The sequence below is a fragment of the Nannospalax galili genome, unplaced genomic scaffold (genome assembly GCF_000622305.1).
Source record: "Nannospalax galili isolate Female #2095 unplaced genomic scaffold, S.galili_v1.0 scaffold702, whole genome shotgun sequence".
NCBI lineage: Eukaryota > Metazoa > Chordata > Mammalia > Rodentia > Spalacidae > Nannospalax > Nannospalax galili.
The window spans coordinates 1,985,589-2,009,953 of record NW_008348657.1 but is presented as its reverse complement, the minus strand read 5'-3'; the positions used below and the strand labels follow the sequence as shown (position 1 = coordinate 2,009,953).

The 24,365-nt window shown below is 46.8% G+C and overlaps 1 protein-coding gene across 1 annotated transcript in view; it reads right to left on the bottom strand.

Moving 5' to 3' along the window:
- The window catches only part of Disc1 (DISC1 scaffold protein), a 253,803-nt gene extending 247,597 nt beyond the window's left edge, over positions 1-6,206 (bottom strand). The window contains exons 1-2 of the mRNA XM_008845824.2: positions 6,122-6,206; positions 3,818-4,800 (exon numbers count right to left, since the gene is read on the bottom strand). Of these exons, the coding sequence (XP_008844046.2) occupies positions 3,818-4,800; positions 6,122-6,206 (1,068 nt within the window). The remainder of the gene's footprint in view (positions 1-3,817; positions 4,801-6,121) is intronic.
- Between the last annotated feature and the right edge of the window lie 18,159 nt (positions 6,207-24,365).

Below are 24,365 nucleotides of genomic sequence, written 5' to 3'. Positions count from 1 at the left end.
TTATTCAACTGTGAACCTAAAAATTTTTATTGAATATGTCAATGCTGTGTAATGAAATGCTTCTTCTAAGTATGTAGTTATTAAATAAATAATTTTTTAAAAATTTACTTCACATTAATTTAAAAAAATCACAACCGTGTCATTACCCCTATGAAGAGCTGTGCAGTGGAAAGGAGCACAGAGCTGCACTCTAGCACAGAGCACGGCCAAGAGGGTCGGTATGGCTACCAGAAGAGGAGCTGAGAAGAGCCAGGCAGACATTCCTGCTGTGTCCAGGCTGGTGAGCCCAGGAGGAGCCACAGCCCTTCTGAGGGGATCATGAAAGGGCAGATGCAGTCTTGAGCTGGGCATGTAGTTCAGTGGTATACACCTAGCATGCACGAGCCGCTGGTTCCAACTCCAGCACAGGAAGGGAGGAAAGCAGGAGGAGAGAGAAGGCAGGAGATGGATATGACTCTGGATGAGGAGCAGAGAGACATCAGCTGCCATGCCTTCCTCTCCAGAGCAATTTCCTAGTGGGTTATGGCCAGTACTTACTTCTAAATACTGAAGATGGGGACTGGGGAGATAGCTCAGTTGGTAATGCACTTGCCTTGCAAATATAAGGACCTGAGTTCAATCCCAGAACTCATGTAGGAAGCTTGGCATAGTGACCCATGCTTGTGATCCCAGTGCTGGGGAGGCAAAGGACAGGAGGATCCCTGGGGCTCACTGACCTAACTGGTCAGATCCAGCCAGGTGAGAGATCCTGTATGAAAGGAGGTGGACAGTGTTCCTGAGGATGACCACCCAAGGTTTTCCTCTAGCCTACACACACATACACACACACGCACATAGACTCACACATGCACACACATAGATGTACACACACATGTACAAGCACACACGCATATGTACACACATGCATGCATATATATGCACATGCACAGGAATAGATGCATGCATACACATGCACACATACATGCACATGAATGTGTGTGTACATGCACATGCATGTACACACTTGTACTCACATGTACATACATGCTCACCTGCATACACATTTTTTTAACCAAGACTAGGATATCAAGCAGAAAAGAAGGGTGTATGTTTCAAAAACTAAAATTCCAAACAGTGAATTGAGTTACAGTCCTGGAACGTCAGTTCACAGTCCCTCAGGGAGCTGAAGCCATGCCCACTCAGGGTTTCAGACCTCTGGGTCCTCAGGAGGGTGGGACTGTACCCAGGTAAAAGGGTCAGAAAGAAGGAGGACACTGTTGGATGCCAGAACCCAGAAGGCTGTATCAGGGACCACAGGCCAATGCTTGCCAAGGCAAGCCTCTGTCTGCTGGATATTTAAAGCTGGCCATCATAACACATCAGATATCACCTCCTCTGAGTCAAAACTTGGATTTCTGAGACAGAAATATCAGCAGACATGCTGCCAAGAATTTTGGAAAGGCCTCTGAAATGCAGTTTGGGCCACTGAGACACTTAGAGCAGGAAAGGTGAGCTGGGGCTTCCTGTAGCACCCTCATGTCCTGTGTATCTGCCTCTCAGATCCCCTTCTGCCTGGTACACCCAACTCAGGCATCTGTGTTAGGTATCTGTGGCCCACCTTCAGAAGACTGTTTCACTAAAACCTTCATCTGGTGCCTGGTTAGGGCCAGAAGGAGTCAGGTTCAGGCATCCCGAGCTCGTCCCTACCCGCACAGGGAACATGAGCACAGGCAAGCCGTGACTGGTGGATAAGGCTGGAACGAGCCTGTCCAGTAGCTGTAGGAAGGAGTCACTGAGTCTGTAGGGTAGGAAATTCCAAGGAAGTGACCATGAAACCATATAAAGGGACAGGAGGGGAGAGGAGGAAGTCACTCCAGGAAGAAAGGGAACAGAGAAAAGGCATGCGCACCGTTTCCTGCTCTTTCACACCGTAAGACGGGAGCAGTGCGAGCAAGCTGAGAAAGGTCTGGACAAGGACCCCAGTTGCTGCTGAGAGTGGTAAGGGGCCAAGCAAGGCCAGTAGCCAGGCACCAGCACAGAACGGTAGTGTGGCAGGCTGAGCCTGGGCCCTGGATAAACTGCAGAAGAGATGCCAAGGGAAAGTAACTTGGAAACCTGAGGTTGAAAGCCAGGCCTGGTGCTGGACAATGTAATCCCGGCCACCTGGGAGGTTGAGGCAAGAGGACTGAGAGTTCAAGTTCTTCCCGACTGCAAAGCGAGTTCAATGCCAGCATGGACAACTTAGTGAGTGCCTACCTCAAAATACAAAAAGTAGAAAGAGACTAGGAGTGCAGCTCAGTGGTAGGGTGCTTGCCCAGCTGGTGCAAGGCCCCAGGTTCCATACAAAACCACAAGAAAAGAAAGAAAAAAGGTGAAAGCTAACAGGGACCTGAACCCAGCAGTGGCTATGGTGGAGAGAGGCAGCATGTGTGGGGGCAGGACTGAAGGTGTTCAGAGACAGCGACCAGAGGCAGCGACCAGAGAAAGCAAGAGATGGGGGGCACCTTGTGGTTCCGGCCTGAGGAACTGGGTAGATTCTGTTTACTCAGATCAATACACGCGAGGTCCTTAAACGGGTGTGGTGAATGGTCTGCAGCCCTAGCTATGGACATGTCTAACTCCAGCACTCCACATGTCTCCATCTGCCTTCACTCTCCACATCCAACATCTGAACTGAGCTGAGGTGCCGAAGGCCAGACCAGGTCAAACAAGAACAAGGCTGATCACCCCTGGTTACAGGAAAGGAGCAGAGACCGGATGAGATGCAACTACAGAGGGTGGATGTAAATTTCTAAGTTTTGTGAGTCTACCAAATGCTGCATGGGTGGGTGCTCTGCCTCCTTACACATGTGCACACAGACACATATAAATACACATATACACACATGCACAGACATACATATGTAAACATATACACATCACACATATACACATACATATACATATGCACACATACTTATATAGAAATATAAACACAGTATATACATACATATACACATACATACATGTATATACACAAACACATGCATACATGCACACATACACATGCATATAAACATGCATATATGCACAGATGCATAACATATACACAGAATGCACACACATACACATGCATACATACACACATAGTCATACACACAAATGCATACACACAGTCACACATTACAAACACGTGTGCACACCAGAAGTAAACAGCCTCTCAACAGAAGGATCCACGCAGTACAATAGACCAGTGCCTGAGGCCAGCTGTCTGCACAGGACAGCAGGGTGAAGTGAAACAAGGCAGGGGAGGATGGTGTCCACCCAGTCAGGCTGTCCCGTCATAACCTCTCACCCTTCCCAAACCTCTGCTGCCTCAGTCTCCCCTACCCTCCCGGTGTCCTATTTCATTACATTTTTTATTATGTGGGGAGGAGGAAGGCACACACATGCAACAGTATGTGAGGGGAGGTCAGAGGACAACTTGCAGGAATCAGTTCTCTTTCCACCATGTGGGTCCTGGGGATCAAACTCAGGTGGCGAGTGTCTTTACATACTGAGCCATCTCATTGGTCCCCAGTGTCCTGTTTCAAAGCAGAGGAAACACACTGCAGCCAGGCCAAGGGCTGTAGAGGAGTGTAATCCCATCAGAGAGCACATCTGAGCCCCTAAGTCACAGGGTCAGAGAGCAAACGGCATCCATGCCCAGATGCAGAGGAGACAGGTGTGGCCACGTCTTTGCAGCCAGCTACCCCAGGAATCCCTGCAGCTTCCAAGGACAATGCTCAGTCAGCTATGGCTCCCGGCCTCTGCCCAGCACTGAACTGGAGTCCTGACCAGTTCCTGGGGAGACACATACCTCCAGCTGCCTGCGATGGCTCCGTAGACAGTCCTGCAGCACCGGCTCCCATTCCTTGAGCAAAGCATCCCACCCATGGGCATTTGCCCAACCGCTACCCTTGTCAGCCTGATCTCCATCTATGGAGGGATCCTGGGAAGTGTCTGTATCTAGGGAGGAGAGCATGCTACACTCTAGCCTGCTGCTGCTCCCTGCCACCTGAGCCATATCCACAGAGCCTGGACTAGCCAGGGGACTGAAAGCCCAGAGCTGTCGAGGGTCCTCATGTTGCCTGTCTGAGCTGGATGCTTCGGTCCCCATCCCTTGGGGGCTCAGATGAGGGGACTCAGCCTCCCTGGATGGCAAGCAGCCTTCTGCCTCTCCGCGTTCACCAGCGGCACCAAGGGAAAGCTGAATGAAGCTGAAGCTGGAGGCAAAGATGTCTTGGGAGCCAGGAAGGGCTGGGATGCCAGGGGTGGTGCTCGACTCTAGTGATGCCAGTGATCCCATAGCCTGAGGGCCCCTTGTCCCTTCACTCCAGGCTGCACCAAGGCTGGAGCCTGGGGACTCAGAACTGTCCATGGATGAAAATTCTTGCTGACGTCCACAGTCTCCAGGACGGCATGACCCAGTCAGCCTCTCAGGTAGTCTGTTGCCAGCTCTGGGATGAACCCCAAAGCCCACTGGAGTTTCTCTTACAGAGCTCTGGGCCAAGTGCAGGTGGTTCCCAGAGGCCACATCAGGGGCGGATGAGCTCTTAAGAAATGGAATGCCCACCAATGAGCCTTTACAGTGGCTGCTGGGGTCAAGGCTACACCGTCCAGCCTCGGACTTTGAATGGTAGAGCCCCTTGCCTATTGGCCCTCCTGGGACCCAGCATGACGTGCCCACTGCTGGAGAGAGGAATCCGATCCCGACCCCAGCTACACTTCTCATGTAGCCTGGTCTCCGTGTCAGCCGCTGCCTCCGACGAGATGCTGCAGGCAATGAGCCATGTCTACCGTCTGGGAAGAAAAAAGAAATGACACATCTCATTGACTGGTAGGACTTGTGTATGGAGGACATGGAAGGTGCACAGGTCATTCCTGAGTACACCCGGCAAAGGTCCAGCTGACTCAGAGCTTCCAGGGTCAACTCAAGAAATTCCAGCCCTCAGAGGTAAAGGCAAGAGGGATCCGGAGCTCAAAGTCATCCTCAACTACACAGGGGGTTCAAGGCCAGTCTGGGCTACCTGAAATCCTGTCTCAACTCCGACTGTGCTCAGCTCAGCCCAGTGTCCCAGTTCTCTGTTGGCAGAGCAGCCGGCTCTGCCGGCATGTTGGCACAGCCTTGGAGTTCCCAGAGCCCCAGCATCTTCCCTAGTAGCACTGGTGGGCCAGTATCCCCATCCAGAAGAGGGGATGGAAAGCAAGCTGCCTGACAGCAGAATGCTCGACTAGCTATCCTGAAGGAAGGAGCAGAAACAAATGCTGAAGCCTCTTTGGCTCAAACCTGACTAGACAACCTGCTGGCTGTATGACCTTCTACATGCTCTTCACCCCCTCTGTGCCTCTGTGATGGTTAGTTTTTGTCACCTGAACACAAACTAGAATAACCTGGGAAGAGGGAACCTTAATTGAGGGATTTCCTCCTTCAGATTGGCCTATGGGCATCATATATGGGGTATTTCTTGATTGCTAATTGATGTAGGAGGACCTAACCCATTGTATGTCGTGCCATCTCTGGGCAGGGGGGTCTGGGCTGTATAAGAAAAGTAGCTGAGCAAGCCAGTAAGCAGCATTCCTCCATGGTCTCTGTGTCAAGCTCTTGCCTTGAGTGCCTGCCTTGGCTTCCCTAGATGATGGCCTATAAGATGAAATAAACCCTTTCCTCGCCAAGTTGGCCTTGGTCAGTGTTTTATCACAGCACTAGGAGAGGTTCTTTCTCAGTAAAGTGAAGGGAACATAAAAGGACCCCTCCCATTAAACTAACTATTGGCTTTTGGCTTAAAAAAAAAAAAAGTCCTTTAATTATTTTTAATCCAAATACCACCCACACACAAGTAGCTCCCCTGATGTTCACAGAACAATTCGAAATGGAAAATAACCTGCTCAAAGCTGTTTCTATCCAAATGCCTGTGTGGCCACCCTCCAAGGGGTTAGCTCTTCCTGCCAGGCCTCTGGAAGTCTGGAAGTCACCAGCCAGCTGCCCACAGGCCAAGACCAGTCATAGAAAGATATTTCCCTGGCTACGGATGTAGCTCAGCAGTTGTATATCTGCCTAGCATGCAAGAGGCCGTGGGTTTGATCCCAGCCCTCCTCACCCTCCCGCACTCATAGGATTTACCAAACACAACAGAACACAAGGCTGACACATTCTGCAGCACAGTGTCCCATCCCCTGCTGCAGAGGTGGCCACAGGCCTTAATCATAACCCTCAGGTACCCAAAAGAGGGTAGAAGGTAGGACAGAGGCACTGACAGCCAGGCCTGGAGGAAACTTCTGGAATGAGCTAAAAGGAGCACAAGAAGCCCACACAGGGCACACCTGAAACTGCTAGAAAGATTCCTAGTGTTCCATAACCAAAACCACATATACACACACATACAGTTTTCTCTATTTCATTTTCTTTCTTTCTTTTTCTTTTTTTTCTGCTTTTTTCCATGATTTTCGTTTGTTTGGTTTTTATTTTGCCTTTTTTTTTCCTGAGGGCATCTTTGATGTCCCCTGGGACCACAAATCAATTCTCATTCATGTATTCTTCCTGAAATCTGACCTTGCTGGTTTGCTGGGCCTGCAGCTAAGGAAGGGCAACAAGATGTTCTGCTGAAGGCCACACTTCCTCCTCAGGCCAAGCACAGTCTGCTCCAGAAGAAGGCCCAGCCAGACAGGAAGGAGCATGAGATACCACAAGGGCAAGGCCCAAAGTTGGGGCTCTAAAGGGTAGCCAGGAAACAGATGTGCTCACCCTGCTGTGGGAAACCCAGAGATGACTTCATTCTACCCATTTGACCCAAGAACTACTGAATAGGAGAGGGGTCCAGAGCAGCCTCTCCAGTCCTTTGTGGCCTCCTCTTCCATAAGCGTTGGATGATATAGAGAAAGCACAGGTGACACATCTCGTCTTCCAGCACAAACCTGCTGGGCCCACTGATGCTGGAACCCCATGCCACCCCAACCAGCTCTGTGGCTCTGAGACTGAAGGGGGGTGACAGACAGGCACTTGAAGCCAACATAGATGTCAAAGGGCCGCTATCATAGATGTCAAAGGGTCCTTTAGATCCCTGGAAAGCCTGCCTGGGAGGAAATCGGGAGAGGGAGTGAGGCACTGGAGCAGAGGCAGGTTCTCACAGAGGCAGTTTAAGCTTCGAAGCAAGTGAGCTGCAAACTGCTGAGCCAGAGGAGCAGCTGGGAGCTATGCCTGTGAGGCTAAAAATGGACTAATAGCAGAGACTTTAAACTGGCCACAGAACTAAAGGGTAAACTGAGGACAGGAAATACAGTTAGCTATCCTCCCTGACCCAAAGCTAGCAAAAGTTTAAAGGTCAAAAGTGACAAATGCAGCTGGCTATCTCCTGTCTCAAACACCCATCCTGAGTGTAGGGCCATGCAGAACACCCTATAATGGACTACAAAATTAAAACCAGCTGCAGTGGAATGTGGTTAATTATTTCTTCCTCAGTTGGCCTGAGGAAATTCAGCCTGTGCCCAAGGCTGTCACCATCCTGAGTTTAATGTGGTACCCATGGAGGCCAGAAAAAGGTATTTGATCTCCCTGGAGCTGGAGCTACAGGTGGTTGTAAGCTTCCTTACATGGGTGCTGGGAGCTGAACTCCGGTCTTCTGCAAGCACGGTTATGTGCTGAGACACCTTCCCAGCCCCTTTGTGCTGTAATAGTAACAGCAGGGTGGGAAGGCCAAGCCTCTGGACAGGACCTTGACCTTCCTTGTCACTTCTGGATTCAAACTAAGTGACTCATGACTCATCACTGGCTGCATGTGAAATTGTTTTTTCAAAAGCAACAAGCCTTGTGTCTCCCATAAAACATCAGGGTGCACTTGTGGTCACATTCCTTCCTGCCAAGCACAGATCACCCTGTGCTCTGGTCTTATGATAGTTCCATTGAGGTAGTCATGGACACTGCACTCAGCCCAGGATGATGGTACACATACATGCACGCATGCACACACACACACACACACACACACACACACACACTTTTAAAAATAATAAAAATAAATCTTTATATTACAGCACAGAAATGCTACAAATAACACAGCAAACTTCTCTTGTCCATCTCTAAAAACAACGACACAGGTACACAACCTCCTGTGAGCACCACTGTGGATAACAAAAAGAAGGTTCTAGAACTGAGATAGAAATGAAACTATCATAGTCTCTTTACTGCCAGAAATGTCCACCAACGTGTAAGGGTAAAATCTAATTAATTCTTACATTGTTAATTCCTAACAGTGATACTTTGAAAACACTTGAAGTTTAGCTTCCCTACTACTCTTCAAGTTATTTCCTCCAGGATATTTTAAATAGCTTTTATTGTGCTAGCAGATAATATTCACATTGTTGTCCAAACATCACACCATCCATCTGCAAAACTTTCATTTTCCCAAACTGAAACATGGTCCCCATCAAAACTGACACCCTCCTACCCCTCCCCCAGGCTCTGGTGAGCACCATTCCACTTTCTGTCTATATAGTGTTAGTAATTAATTCAGCACCCAGAGTCTAAGTCAGTCCTAAAGTTGGATGTTGTGGTTTGGATGTGAAATGTTCCCCACTGGCTCATGTATTTGAATACTTGGTACCCAGTCAGTGTTACTGTTTGGGGAGGTTATGGAACCTTTAGGAGGTAGAGACTTGCTAAAGGAAGTACATCATTGGGGATGGGTTTTGGAGGCTTATAGCTTCACCCCACTTCCTGTTTTCTCTCTCCTCTCTCTCTCTTTCTTCTCTGTTTCTCTCTTTCTCTCTCCTTCCTTTGTGTGAAGGAAATGTGATCTCTCTGCTTCCTGACTACCAGGCCCTCCCCACCATTATAGACTCTATTCCTCTGGAGCCATAAGCTAAAATAAATCTTTTCTTCTCTAAGTTGCCCTTTTTAATGAGCCAAATTTTATTTGTTCATTTCTTGCATTTGAAGCATTCTTTGATAGCCTGAGATTCTGTACCCTGATCTTTAACCACTTCACAACTGCAGCCAACCACTTTACAGGGTTTCCCCTCTCAATCAGTTTTGCAGAGGCCTACTCACTCCCCTAGCTTCTTGTGGGTTGATTTGGTGCTTAGCACAAAGGGCTTTCATCAACTTGACACATCCAGTTTCATTATAATTAGAGGCAAACACATAAAAATGGGCTTGGTGTTTGTCCAAGGCTTTAGCAGCTTCTCTTTGGGCTTATTAAAACCTCATGATTGTGGAGAGTTGAAAAGTTATAGACCCAGAGCCAAAATTACCTTGAATTCTGTTAGCCCTCTTAAAAGTCATTGCCCACATCTGGGTCTGACCTATCATCCTTTAAGTTACCGGGTGAAACCATTTTGAACGTATTAACTTAGCAAACCATTAGCTTCTACCAACCCAAAAGTAAGAGTGTCATCAGGCAGCACGTGAGAGCCTAGCAGAGCTTTCCCTGCTTTGCTGTAACCTGTTGACTTGCAGTCCCCCCACACACTATATTTAGTAAATGCACTGATGTATGACTTTCTTCTGCTTACTATGAATATAAAATTTCATGTAATCTCTTCCACTGTGGAACATGTCACTTAGGGTAACCCATATCCATGCTTCCAGGCCATGGTCGCCCATACTTGGCTCAGAATGAATTATCTCTCATTCATTTTGGAGCAAGCTTGTGTTTTGTGTTGGCACGGGTATGCTCTGAAATTCACCAGGCAGCCTCTTTCCCCTGTGCTATTAATTCTCATAAATGATTGTCTTTTACTGTGCCTATAAAGTGCTACTCAGAAGAGTCTATCTCCATCTGAACCCTTAAGAGTGCTGCTGGCTACAGATGGGTGCTGCTAATGAATCTTTTAACTCCTGCCCTAATGAAATATGGATGAACCAGAAGGAGCCTTCTCTGTCACTGTTATCTTAAAACAACTCGGCAACTTGGGTTTCTGCTCATATGTTTGTGCAGCAGAGAACGGCAAGCTCCCATATCCATGCTAACAAAAGACAGCTTTTGCACTCAAGTCATCTGCAAAGTTCACAGTTACCTTTTTAATATCATATTTTATGCATGGACTCATTTCCATGGCTTTCTAAATGCCCCACTTTGCAAGCCAACTTGGAGACATGTTTATTAAAGAAATGATTGCAAATTGTCAGCATCTCATGCATAAGTTTGTCCCCGGAGACCACAGCATCTTTCAGGCAACCCCCTACTTTGTACTTAATTTTCATAATACTCAGAAGGTAAGCCCACATCAAAGGCTTGTGCCACTCTAAATGCCTAACCTGAAAAGTGACAGGATTATCATTGCACATGCCTGCTGCATGAACCTTCCAGAAACCGGGGGTTCAGTGCTTCCCCTACACTCCAGTTCTGCAGCCTGGTACAGGCTCCTGAGAGACAGGAAAGAATCAGCCTGCATGATATTGGGTTACAGTAACATCTGCACAGTCCTGTGTCACAGCAGCCAGCACGGGTATATGTAATTCATTGGAGTCGGTATGAGATGAGAGGAAACATCTAAAATGGAATACACTTGATTCTTCTGGAAAATTTCTCTAGTCTCTGGCTGGCAAGATGGCTCAGTGGATAAAGGCAATTGCTACCAAGGCTGACGACCTGAATTCAATCCCCAGGACCCATATAAGGAAAGGGGAGAACCAACTCTTGTGGAAACACCATGACATGTGAGGGCCCCCCACACACACACATAAATAAATAAATAAATAAATAAATAAATAAATAAATAAATAAATAAATGTAAACAAAATGATAAGGCACCTTCTTGACCATAGCTACACCTAAACAAAAAAACTTCAAGCCAGGTGTGGTAATGCATGCCTTTAGACCCAGCACTCTGAAAGCAGAGGCAGGCAGATCTCTGTGAGTTCCAGGCCAGCTGGGACTACAGGGAGACCCTGTCTCAAAAAGACCAAAAAGAAAAATTGTTTAAGGACTAGAGAGACAGCTCAGCTGTTAAGACCACTTGCTGCTCTTGCAGAGGACCTGGGTTCAGTTTCCAGCAGCCACCATGCAGTTTGCAACCATCCATAACACCAGTTCCAGGGGATCCAGTGCTCTCTTCTGGTCTCCATGGGTACTGCACCCATGTGGTACACATACACACACACTCATACACATAAAATTAAAATGATAAATATTTTAAAAATAAATAAATTGCCAAGCATGATGTCATACACCTTTAATCCCAGCACTTGGGAGACAGAAACAGGTGAATCTCTGTGAGTTTGAGGCCAGCCTGATGCCTGATCTGCACAGCAAGTTCCAGGACAGCTGGAGTGACAGGGGACCCTGTCTCAAAAAATAAACTATTAAATAAATATAAAAATCAAATTTTGTTGAAAAGCTTCTATAATCTCTCTCATATTGAAAGTTCACATGCATTACAGTATCTGAATTTTGTTTATTGGTGTTTTGATGGTTTTGCTTTTTTTTTTTGCAGTAATGAGAACAGAGCACTATGTAGGCACTCCACTTCTGAGTCACATACCCAGACTCTTTTTCTTTTTATTATTTTGAGAAAAGGGCTCACTAAGTTTCCCTGGCTAGACTTGAACTCACTATGTAAACTAGACTGACCTTGAACTTTCAATCCTTCTGCTTCTGCCTCTCAAAGGGCAGGGATGACTACAAGTCCCCACTTAGCTTCCCTGTTCATCCACATGTTACTAGACCACAACTCCCTAGGGACAGCTCAGGTCCATGTAATTAAAATGCCATCAGCTTTTAGATGAAGATACCAGACAGGGAGCTAGTCTACAGTTAACCCTGGTACTATTCAAGAATGAAAAGTTTGTTCTGAGGGAGGTACCCCAGGGACCAGTCAGAGGGGACTACTCAGGATATTTAAGACAGCAAACTGTTCAAGCACTCATTTACAAACAGGGGCACACAAGCAGTTGTTAAGAGCCCTTGGTTCTTGCTGTTATAATGCCTCTTCCTAGTACAATCTTGAAGAATGATAAATTCTACATTAGAAGAGTTCTCCACAGGTGTTTTGATGCCTAAACATATTAATGGACTTGGGTTATATCAGTTGTTTTCATATTCTGGAAAACACAAACATCTCCACCCAGCTCTTTCTTCAACCTTCTGTCCCCAAAGCAATGTGGTTTACAGTGGTTACATTATTAAAATGAGATGCCAGTGTCTCTTCCAGTCACTGCCATCAGACAGATATTACACAAACTCTCTGATCAGGGCCATCTGCCAGAGTGGGCAGGGAGCCAGCATTGCTGGCTGCTCCCTGTGGGCTAGGATTCAGAATGTGGCGCTGACTATAGTATAGATATCACAGCCAGGTGTGGACCTGGATGATACCAGGTGACATAGCAGGTTGGAAATCAAGAGAGCAAGTGCCTCAGTATGTTCACCAGAGAGGCACCTTAGGGCAGTGGTCAGCAGACCTGGATAGGGTGAGCACCCAATGGACACATTAGCATTGCTCTGTGAAATCCAAGTCACCTATGGGAGATAGTCCCAACCGTCAACTCTCTGTTAGAACAGAACACTGAGCATCTTAGACTTTTGAAGACAGAGATACATGGTTCAAAGTTCCGAAGTCAGACTGATTTACAGAGCTCTACCCCTCCCCAAAGTGCCTCTTCTCCCAACCTCAGTTTTCCCATTTGGGAAAAGCCTATTCTATTAGCTTCCTTGTGAGGTGATTATAAAGAGAGGGGATTGTGAGTTTATGTTCCCGAGTGCCACTTGTCCACACTGCCTCCTCCAGTGTATGGGTACTCTTATAAAGGCCACTCCAACTACAATAGCAAGACATGTCTCCACTGAGCAGAGACACCAATCTGCCTGCTGCAATGCCTCTCCCTTTGGGACCCTGGCTCCCAAAGCAAAAGTCACAAATTTATATGCTTCAACTTCCAGTGCACAGCTCTGTGCTGACCAGCACACTCTGTGAGCCTTCTGTCTTCAGGACGTATTTACCAGCAGTTTTCTTATTTGCCATTGACCCCCTGAGCCCCGCCTTCCTGAAACCTCCCTGAGTACCCATGATCCCATGCCTAGAAAGAGTGGACTAGAGTCCTGGAGGGCAGGGGAGATTCTGAAAAGAGAAATGTGTGCCACCCCCTTGCTCCCTCGAACTGAGAGAGAGTAGAGGCAGCTGCTGAGAATAGAGACAACAGAGGCAACCTGAGGCCCAGTCACCTTCCCTGGGGAGAGGACTGACTGCCAAACTGTCCCATGGTCAAGCTACACATCCTCTGGTCCTTGTGTCATGGCTGTCTATAAATCATAAGATTGCCACAGGCACAGTGGAGTGAAAATAGTTTCTTTCTCTCCCCAGTTTGATCATACTATATATACATATTTTTTTTGGTGATCATACTATAAATAAATCCATAGTTCTTTACCAATTTCAGTTTCCTAATTTCCTCTGGAGTTCAGGGAAACTGAGGCAGGGGTTACAGGCCTAAGTGACCTGTGATACCTATGTCCAGTCAGGGCAGAGCACACAATGTTCACAGGCAAGCCCAAATTACCTCTGTGAGTGACTGATCCACCTGTGTGTGTACAGTTTACAGTGTACTATGCAGAGAGAAGAGCCTGTTGAAACTCAAAGGGCTTAGCAGAGTGTGGCACACACACTTGGCAGGATGTGGAGGGAGGATCTCAAGTTCAAGGCCAGCCTAGACTATTCAGGGAATTCCATCTCTGCCTGATGGGCCCTATGTTCCAAAGATTTCATGATCTTCCAAAACAACATCGCCAACTGGGGACCAAGTGTCCAGACACAGAAGCCTGAGGGGGACATTTCACATGAAAACCTTAACAGGTAATTCTTTTCCTCCCAGTTCCTCCTGAATTGACAGGGCAGTAGAATCTGTTAACCAGAGAGGCCTTTGTTAGTCAAGCCTGCTTTAGACTCTGGGTCAGGGTGTTATTTTACTTGTTTTGCTGCCATCTTATTTTCCTCCAGTGGTAAAATGCAGTAAGAGAAAATGACTAAGTGATGATAAAGACACATAAACCAACAAACATTTCCAAACAATTAGAAGACATCAGAACCTTTAAGCAGGAAAAAAAAAGAATTTTGGGCCCAGCAAATTAGCTCAGTGGGTAAAGGTGCTTGCCACCAAGCCTGACAACCTAAGTTTGACCCTCAGGACCCACATGGTATAAGGAGAGAACTGACTCCCACAAAGTTGTTCTCTGACATCACATGTGTTCTGTGGCACATGCATGCCTCCCAACACACATACACATACAATGAAATTTAAACAAAAAGAATACTATTGGGTATCCACTGTCCTCTGAAGTGACAGAGGCCCTCTATTTGTGCCATGATTAGGCATCCTTTCACAATCTGCTCATTCTTCTTGGGGGAGCCGTTAAGGAAAAAAACCAGCATTTCCCACACTCTAAATAGCGGCATTTCCCACAACATTCAAAATCAGTTTTCTCCCTCTCTCTTAATTTACCTTTTTAGTCACTCTCTTGCAACACCCTGAGGCCTATTTCTTTCTTTTTTAGGGTCTTTAGTAACTAAAATAAATTAGATAAGTTTATTTTATCTAGAATGGCTTTAAAACTCAGGCTGGCTCCCACTGAAGAAATCAAGCTTGCGTTGTGCATAGAGAGTGTATCTTGCAGTAAACAAGGCAATTCTGGGGAATAAATTGGCATTAATTCATGTCTTATAAAAGAGGGAATGTAAAAAGGAGGTCTGTGACCTGCCATGATATCTTTGGGGAATCTAGAGAATAGGGGGTACAAGTCAGGAATATCCTCCCATGTTCCAAACAGAAAACCCAGTCATTGTGGAAACAGAAGGTCCCTGGTTTGCAGACAGAGGGACTTGATGCAGACACTGGATAAGGCTGTCCTTGAAGGGTCTGTCCCTGCCTTCCTTTGGTCTTTGTAATCAGCAGAGTGAGCTGAGCTGGTAATACAAGAGGTACCAGAAGACATAGCAGGGCAGCAACTGAGGCAAAGGTGAAGGCACTCAAAGCAGCAGCCAGAGGAAAGTGCCAGAGAGGGCTTGGGATGGCAGAAATAGAAGATGAGAGAGTGGAGAGAGTGGAGAGCCCAGGCGAAGGGAGACAGAAGGCTACGAAGAGCCAGAGATGGCAGACCGTGTGCTCCAGTCACTGGAGGAGTCCAAGGGAGGTACCAAGCATTAAAGGAGGGTCCCAGACAATCTAGGACCAAAAGCTGAACATCAGCCACTATCAAGGGCTCAGGGTCCTAACTCCAGGTCTGAGAACTAGAACAGACTCCAGAGAGGAGTCCAGAACATTTCCTCCAGAGAGGGTCCCCCTTCCTAAATGTTCTAAAACAGCATCATCAGATGGGGACCAAGTGGTCAAACACATGAACCCATGGAGGGCATTTCACAGTCAAACCACAACACCACCTGAGTCTCTAGAGTTACAAGTTTCTAGTATGTAAAGCCTGACTCCAGCTTTCAGAGAAGGGAGCTATAAGCCTATGGATCTGCCAGTGCAGCCCCTTGACCTTGGGCACTCAGTAGACTGAGGAGTTTCTCCTTGTCTATGCATGAACTCTGTCTGTGCAAGGCAGAAGGACCCCAGCAGCGGGCACACTGATGGAGAGAGAGAGAGAGAGAGAGAGAGAGAGAGAGAGAGGAGAATGAATATAGGTGTGTGCATGTGTGTACGCTGCTATGTGTGTTCATGTACACGTGTGTATGCATGTGCATATGGAGAACAGAGAACAAACTCAGGTATTATTCCTCAGTGTCATCCACCTTTTTTTAAGGCAAAGACATTATACTCGTGGGCACATTTTCAATTACCTGGCTTATCTTGAGAGAAAACCAGAAAGGATTAAACCTTCCCAGCCTCCAAAAGAGCCTCCAGTGACTGTAGAGGGGATGTTCGGATGGAAACATGCCCTGGGTGGGAATAGAGTGACCCACACTATTCCTAGAGTCACAGGGAGGGCGTGTTTCAGAGTTTATCTGGCGAGGCTCTGTTGGTATCTGCACCACAAGTTCACTGAACTGTGCTCCTCAGCAGCTGCAAAGGTGCCTTGTTCATGATGCTCAGCACAGGGCTGGGTCATCTGTGGACTAACCAGTGTCCAGTGCACCGTAAGGATCTGAGGCCACATATATGGACCACACTCAGCCCAGTAATCAGAAATGAGAAAAATCAGCCTTTCCCTGCACCTCAGCTTTTTCCTCATGTTTAAATGGAATAACAGAAAAGGAGACTCGTGGTAAATTATAGAGTGCTGTGGAGATGAAGTTTCAGTGATGCTCTTGTGTAAGACGGATGACCCAATAGCTTATAGAACAAGTAGCATTACAATAACAGCCCCGTTACTGCCCGAATTACCAGCTCCCAGAATCACACCTCCAATTTATAAGGGATGTGATACAGATAGATACGAACTAGGAAAAACAGCTTCAGAGCTCAGGGACCATCCAAAGTTACAACTTGGACCCTGGAAGAAGTTTGACCCTAATCAACCCTGTCCTGGACACCAGAGGCCCTGACCTGAGATGCTGTCTTGTAGAGTTGGCACTGGACTACCAAGGTGTCCATGTGGCCAGTTCTCACATTTGAAGATTCTCAGATATGGTCTGCAAAGGCTGGACTGCTGTGGGTAAGGAAGAGGGTCTAAATACCATCAAATTACATCATATGAAAATGGCAAAAATTCAACAAAAACATTTTTAGCCTCTCCCCCTCCAAAAAAAAAAAAAGAAATGTAAAGGAGCAATTGTAATGTAGGCAGCACAGTTTACTCCATATACTTGGATTAAGGAGCACAGCACAGCTAAAGTGATAAAGAGATGCTTTAAAAACAGTTAAAGTCAGGGGCTGGAGAGATGGCTCAGCAGTTAAGAACCCGACTGTTCTTGCAGAAGACCCGGGTTCAAATCCCAGCACCCACATGGCAGCTAACAACTGTCTGTAACTCTAGTTCCAGGGGATCCAACAGCCTCTTCTGTTGTCCAAGGGCATTGGACGACACGGACGCATTTACCTACATGCAGGCAATATACATATACACATAAAATAATAAATAAAATATTTTTAAAAACAGTTAAAGTTGCCAGTCTGAAAATGTCTTGAACAAAATGGCCAGGTGGAACTACATAACAGAGGACAGTCAAAGGAAAAACAAACATATAGGCTTTGTATGCGAGTGTGTGTGTGTGTGTGTGTGCATGTGTGTGTGTGTGTGTGCGTGTGTGTGTGTGTGGCATTCTACCTACTGAATGATTCATCAGAAGTGCAGAGATCCACACTATTAAAAAGAAGGCACTGTGGGTGGCATAAGAGTTCGATAATTGAAAGATTTGAAAGATGCAGGGGCTGGGGATATCGCTCAGGGGCAGAGCACTTGCCTAGTATAATTAAGGACCTGGGTGCAATTCTTAGCACTGAAAGACAGGAGGGGGGGAGGACAGGGGAGGGAGATTGGATTGCTAAATGATGATGGCTGAGTTCAGAATATTTCAGCCTCTCAGAACAAGCAGACTGCTAAAAACCAGGAAAACTTGAAGCCAGGTGTAGCAGCACACATCTGGAATCTCAGCTATTCCAGAGGCTGAGGCAGGAAGATTATGAGTTCACTGCAAGCCTGGATGGCATAGTGAGACAGAGAGGGCAAGATGGGGAGTTGGAGAGGAAGGGGGAGGAAGTTGAGGATGAGGGAAGAGGACAGAGGGAGGGGGCAGGAAAGAGAAAAAGAAGAAGAGATGGAAGGAGGGAGGGAGGGAGCGGGGAGGGAGGGAGGCAGGGAGGAAGGATAGGCCAGTAATAGGGTCCAAATGTAATAATACCCTACTCATACTCTATGTAGAAGTTGAAGCTGTGCTTAATCCCATTTGGTTACAAGCAGAGGCTCCTAGGGGATCACCCCCTGGAAAATTGTCCTTCCTGCTCAGGGGCATCAGACCTTATCTGACAGCCACACAGAACTGATCAGTAATATGGAAAAAAAGGAAACTTCTGGAAAAATTAGCAGGTCAGGTTGCATTAGGCATGGTGGGGGTAGGAGATATACCAGTGTCTTTCTCACCTCCCAGAGTAGCATGTTGGTGATGGAAGAGCAGAAATTACCAACTGACTGACACATGAAAGATACACAGAAGAGAAGGAGCCAGGAATAGGTACCAGGGGGCTGTGATAGTTAATATTCACATCAACTTGATTGAACTAAGAAACATCTCAGGCACTAGTGAAGCAAACTTTGGGTGTCTGTGAGAGTGTTTCCAGAAAGGATGAACTCAAGAAGACTGGACCTAAAGGTGGACTTTACATTTTATTCAGTCCTGGGCAGTGAGCCTGGACTGAATAAAAAGAAAAAAAGGAGAAAGCCAGCTGAGCATGTGCATTCCCCTCTCTCAGCTTCCTGATTCTCCCAGATGTGAGCAGACAGCCTCCTGCTCCCACAGCCATAGCCAAGAGTCATTCCACTGCTTCCCCAGGCCCTGCCACCATGTGAGCCAAAATAAACCCTCCCACACTTAAGTTGCTTCTTGTCAACTTAGTCACAGTGATGAGAAAAGACAGCAATACAGAAATCAAGCAATAAGAAAAATCTCAAGACGGTAAAAGGCCAGAATGAGACTCATTTCTACTAAATATCTTAGGCTGGCAAAGCTTAAACCAGACAGACGAGGACAGACCAGGGCAAGAAAGTCAGACAGAGGGTCTGGAGAGGTGGTTCAATGGTTAAGAGCACTGACTGCTATTGCAGAGTACCAGGGTTCCATTCCCAGCACCCACATAGCAACTAACAACCGTCCTTAACTCCAGTTGCAGGGAATCCAATACTCTCTTCTGGCCTCCACGGGCACTGCATGCATATGGTACACTTACATACATGCAGGAGGCAAAACAGTCACACACATAAGATAAAAATGATAAATAAAAAGTATATAGATTTTTTTTTTAAAGACAGATGCTATCTGGGGCAACGGGATTAGACCAGATAGAAGATACAGCAGAGTTAGCCAACTCGAATTCTCAGTCTCCATTTCTAATAAAGAAATTGAAATTTCTCGGGTTGAAAGAGAGAGAGGAAGCTCAGTTTAGTAGGCACTGAAGCCCTAGATCTGGAAAGATGGAAAGAGACTACCCACCACTTCAAAAGGGTCCACAGTCCCAAAGGAGGTTATGTAGGGGTAGACACGGGGCTGGGGAATTCGGAAAGGAGGCAGGTTCTCACAGAGGCAAGTTAAAGCTATCAAACACTAGCCTTTCAGCAAGCGAGCTGCAAACTGCTGGCCACTGCTTAGTTCAAATGAACCAGAGGGGCAGCTGGGGGTTGTGCCTCTGAGACTAAAGGTAAACCAATGGCAGGGGCTTTAAACTGGCTACCGAGCAAAAGGGTAAATTGAGGACAGGAAATAGCTGATCCTTCCTGGTCCAAAGCTAGCAAACATTTAAAAGGTCAACTTACAGTGACAAGTGCAGTTGGCTATCTCCTGTCTCAAATACTCCACCCTGAGTTTGGGGACACACAGAACTTAACCGACTACAGAGTTAAAGCCAGCCATAATGGAAGGTGGTCAATTGTTTCTTCCTGTTTTCTGGGGAAGGCGAAACAGTTTTGCACCCAAGGCTCATGTCCTGGGCAGAGTACCATTTTCATGCCCTACTGAATGAAAGCTACAACAGCCCAAGACTCAAGGTAACCTACTCTTTGTTTTGTTTGGTCAGCTGGTATTTCTTTAGTCTTTCATTAAAGTTTCATTCTTCATCTGGGAAGGTACCTTGGGGGAGGCATCCCAGAGCACAGGCTACCTCACCCAGGTGGTAACAGTTCTCTGGTAAGAAACAAGTTCTGATCTTCCATGAGCAGAAATCACAGACAGGACAGCAAACATATATGTGGTGTGTGTGGCAGGTTCTGAGAAACCAGGGACTCAGGGATTGAGGGTTGACAAGCACGCTCATTTCAACAAGGAAAGAGGAGCAGCAGGGTGGGGTGTGCCTGCAATCTCAGCACTTGGAGGGCTGAGGCAGGAAGATTACAGTGAGTTCAAGGCCAGCCTGGGCTACAGAGTGAAGGCCTATCTCAAAAGGAACAAACCAGGGATGGGGAGATGGCTCAGTCCATAAAGTGCCTGCCACACAAACATCAGGACATTCAGATCCCCAGCACCACTCAATAATAACAAAAGAAAAAGGGAAAAAAAAAAAAGAGCACAGTGCTTTTGTCCAGTATTTTATTACAGCAATGAGAAAATCATTAATTCAGATGCCAACCCTGGGGCACCAGGTGAAAGCTGACTCCAGAGGAAACAAAGGCCACATGACTCAGAAAGCTTCAGATCTGCATGCAGGACAAAATTCAAACCAGCTTCCAAGGTGGGCATCCTGATACACATTTTTGGATTTTGCTCACATTCCAGGTTCGGAACTCCCTCAGCCCCCTTGCTATTTCCTGTGACTAGAACAAAAAGGTCAAATGAAGAATTTCTCTTGGCTCCTGAAGCAGGTCAGAAATAGTTTCAGAGCAAGACGAGTAAAGGGCGGTCTTTTATTATCTTTCCACAGCACTTAGAGCTTTAGCAGCAGCTTCAGAAATCAAAATCCCCCTGACTTCCCCCTTGCCTCCCTGCCTCTGCCCCATCATCTCTCTGAGACAGGTCATCAAACTGGAAGTTCTGCTCCCCAAGGTGGGTCATAAGAACCAAAAATATACTCCAACCCTCCCCAGCCTGTGTGCCTTGGTGCTGTGGCCATAAGGAAATTCTCTGACCCGCCTTGCCTGATAGGATGTCATGAGACCCTCATTTCAGAAGTCCTGTCCCAAACCCAGAGGAAGGAATGCTACACAACAGGAGCCAGGAAAGGTCTTGCAGACAGGGAACTGGGTGACCCAGCCAGTGTGTTAGCAAAGCAGAGCCATGTATCAGCTGCTCTGAGACACCTCAGGATGCTCCTTACACCTGAGCACCACCTACAACAGTATTTTCTACCCCTTTGTTTAAGTGGGCTCATTCCTTTTATTTAAATAAATACACTTTATAGAATATTTTCATATGGGGCTGGGGGGTTAGTTCTCTGTGGAAAGTGTTTACTGCGAAAACATGAAGACCTGAGTTTAGATCCCCTACACTCAAGTAAAAGTGGGGCATAGCAGATCATACCTATAGCCCCAATGCTGGAGGGTAGAGACAGGTGGAACCCCGGGGCAAGCTTTAAGAGACCCTGTATCTTCAAGTAAAGGTGAGAGAGCTGGAGAAAGATACTTGAAGTAAATCTCTAACCCTACATGTGCACACTCACACATGCATACACCATGCACACAGAGGTACACATACACACACAAGCATACACCACACACACACAAAAGCATACTTTCATGGTGTACCGATCATCAGTGGGGAAGGACGACCATATCACTCTAGAAGACAGCACAACGTGCAACACAGAAACATTGTTTTGTCCTCGGCCAAGCTTTCAGGGTGGAAACTCGCTGGGCTTTGTCTGAGACTTTCTCCTTGGCAGGAGAAGGACGAGTCAATGGTGTCTCACGTGACTCTGGAGTCATCCCATATCACTGCAAACATGTCCCACACCAGCCCAGGAGTGAATGCTGGAGGTAAAAATTCTTACCAATGATCCTTAGAGCTATCCCAACTAGTATTCTCAAGAAGCAAGACAGAAGTTCAATATAAAAGCACACAGTAGGTCTAGAGAGATGGCTCAGCAGTTAAGAGCACTGGCTACTCTTGCAGAAGACCTGAGTTTGATTCCCAACACCCACATGGTGGCTAACAATCATCTTTAATTCCAGTTCCAGGGGATCTGACACCCTCTACGGCGTCCATGGGCACTGTACACATGGGTGCACTTACATACAGGCAAAACATGCACATATCATATTTCATATACATAAAATTAAAATTTTAAAGTCACACATAGTAAAGCTTATAAACTGATAAGTAGAGACACTATGCACTAGCATAATGCCTACTACATTTACAGAAGCTAACAACACTTCTGTAAATGTAAAGCTCCCTTGGAGAGTAGATTTTATGATGTTTTCTTACCAAAAAGCAATAATTAATGGAGCCAGTGACATTGCTCAGTGGGTAAAGGGACTTGCTACACAAGTCTGACAATTTAAGTTCAATCCCCAGAACTCACATAGAGGTAGAAAGTGAGAAGTGACCACAAAGTTGTCCTTTGACCACCACACATGCTGTGACATGCTCACCTTATACACATACACACAGACACACAATAATAATTTTTTTCAAAATTAATAATAAAAATAATATAATAAAGGGATCTGGTAGAAACTTAGGAAGGAGATGGATATGCATAAGTACTTCGATGACATCACAGCTATATGATTATCCCCAAACTCATCAGGTGTATGCTTAAATACATACAACTTTTTTTGCGCGTGTGTGGCATGCATGTGCATATACATATGTGCATGTACATGAGCACACATGTGTGCAGTTGCACATGTTTGTGGAAGTTAGAAGTTAATGCTGGCGTTTTCCTCGATCACGTTCCACTTTATTCACTAAGGCAGGTTCTCTCCTTACTCTAGCTAACCAGCATGCTCCGGGCTTCATGTGCCTGCACCTCCTGAGGGCTGGGATTACAGGCAGACCACCATGCCCACCCAGTTTTTATGTGGGTTCTGGGGATCTGAACTCTGATCTTCACACTCAGCAAGCATGAAAATGCTTTATCCATCGAGCCATCTCTCCAGCCCTCAGACAGATTTTTCTGTTGATCTACCTCAAGAAAGTTGTACAGGAGGGGAGCAAAGCACGTCTTCTGAATCTGGTGGCTGCAGCAGTCCCCTCTCCCACCTCTCCAGATTCCCCAGGGTCCAGTCCTCCTAAAACAATGAACGAGAAGAGCCAGTCTTCCTTCCCCTTGGAGCCACTCTGGCCTCCGGGATTGACACCATCACTGTCCGAGGCCCTCTCCTGTGTACAGAGCATGTAGGAGGAGCACAGAGGATGCACACTGCTTCCTGGGTCTCTCCGTTCCCTCTGCAGCATGCTGGGAATTACTAAAAGGTACCATTGCTATGAAATGCTAAATCAAATAACAAGTCCAGAAATTCGCTGAGTCCCTGAGCTGACACTGAGCGTCATATTTTATTTATGCGCCAGTGAAAAGTTTCCATGGCCCTTTAATCAGATTAGCTCTAGAATTTGCCATCATTCTCTGAGAATTCCATCTGTCTCTCCTTATTAGCCTGGTCTTTAAATCTTTCCCTGGAGAGATTGATAGTCGGTTTTTGTTTTGTTTTCCTTCTGAGAAAGAAGCCGCGTGACACAAGAAGGCGGACACTCTGTAGACTCAAGAGCGACTCCTTTTCCTGGGCCTTAGGCCCTCATGAAAAACCCAAGAGGGTTGGCAAGAGCAAGCAGGATGTTTCATGTCAGCACCAAAACAAGCAGTATCTTCGTTCTCACTGGAGTTCTGCCTCCAGACTCAGGCTGGGGTCTGCAGCTCCCTGCCCACTGAGACAGCAGACTGTTCTCCTGTCTAGAGACTGAAGGTTTCAGGTTTGGGGTTCAAGGGAGATACTGAGGAGAACTGTCCTTTAGGGTAAGAGATTTACCGTAAGAGTTATTAATGCTGAGCAGCATGGTAGGGGCCCTGAGGAGAGCTCAGGCCCAGGAGGCAGAGTGGGGGAGGGGGCCCCATCTTATTGGTCTCAGAGGAGGGGGGAGGAGGTTCCCTGCCACACAGTTGATGTGCCCCAGAGCCGCACTGTCCCTGGTTCCTGGGTGGCAGGTGGGGAGAGAGGAAATCCAAGGTAGGAATGTGGGACCCTGAGACTCTAGGGGAGGAAAGGAGCATCCAGTTGTAACATGCCCATTACAGGAGTGGGAGGAGTGCTGCCACCTTTAGTCCTCTGATGTCGCAGAGTCTGACACCCCAGGTCTATAAACTTCCTTGAGGGAAATGAGAATGGAGCACTCCACTCCCCTGGAATCTGGGTTCCTGGGGGTCTGAGAGTCACAGTCAGGCTTTCCATAGGGGGCTTGCCAATTTCTTTATAGAAGAAAGCTTTGGGTCTGGAGAGATGGCTCAGCAGTTAAGAACACTAGTTGTTCTTGCAGAAGACCCGGGTTTGAATCCCAGCTCCCACAGGGCAGCTAACAACTGTCCGTAACTCCAGTCCCAAGGGATCCCGCAGCCTCTTCTGTCCTCCACAGGCTTTGCATGACACAGGTGCACTTACCTACATGCAGGCAATACACACATACACATAAAAATAATAAATAAAATATTTTTTAAAAAAAGAAAAGAAAAAAGAGAAAGCTTCTGCAAGTGGGTATGACCTGAAAATCTAACAGGGGCCACCTTTAAGGAAAGACAACGTGGTCCAACGTGGTGGCACATGCCTTTAATCCTAGCCCTTGGGAGGCAGAGGCAGGTGGAT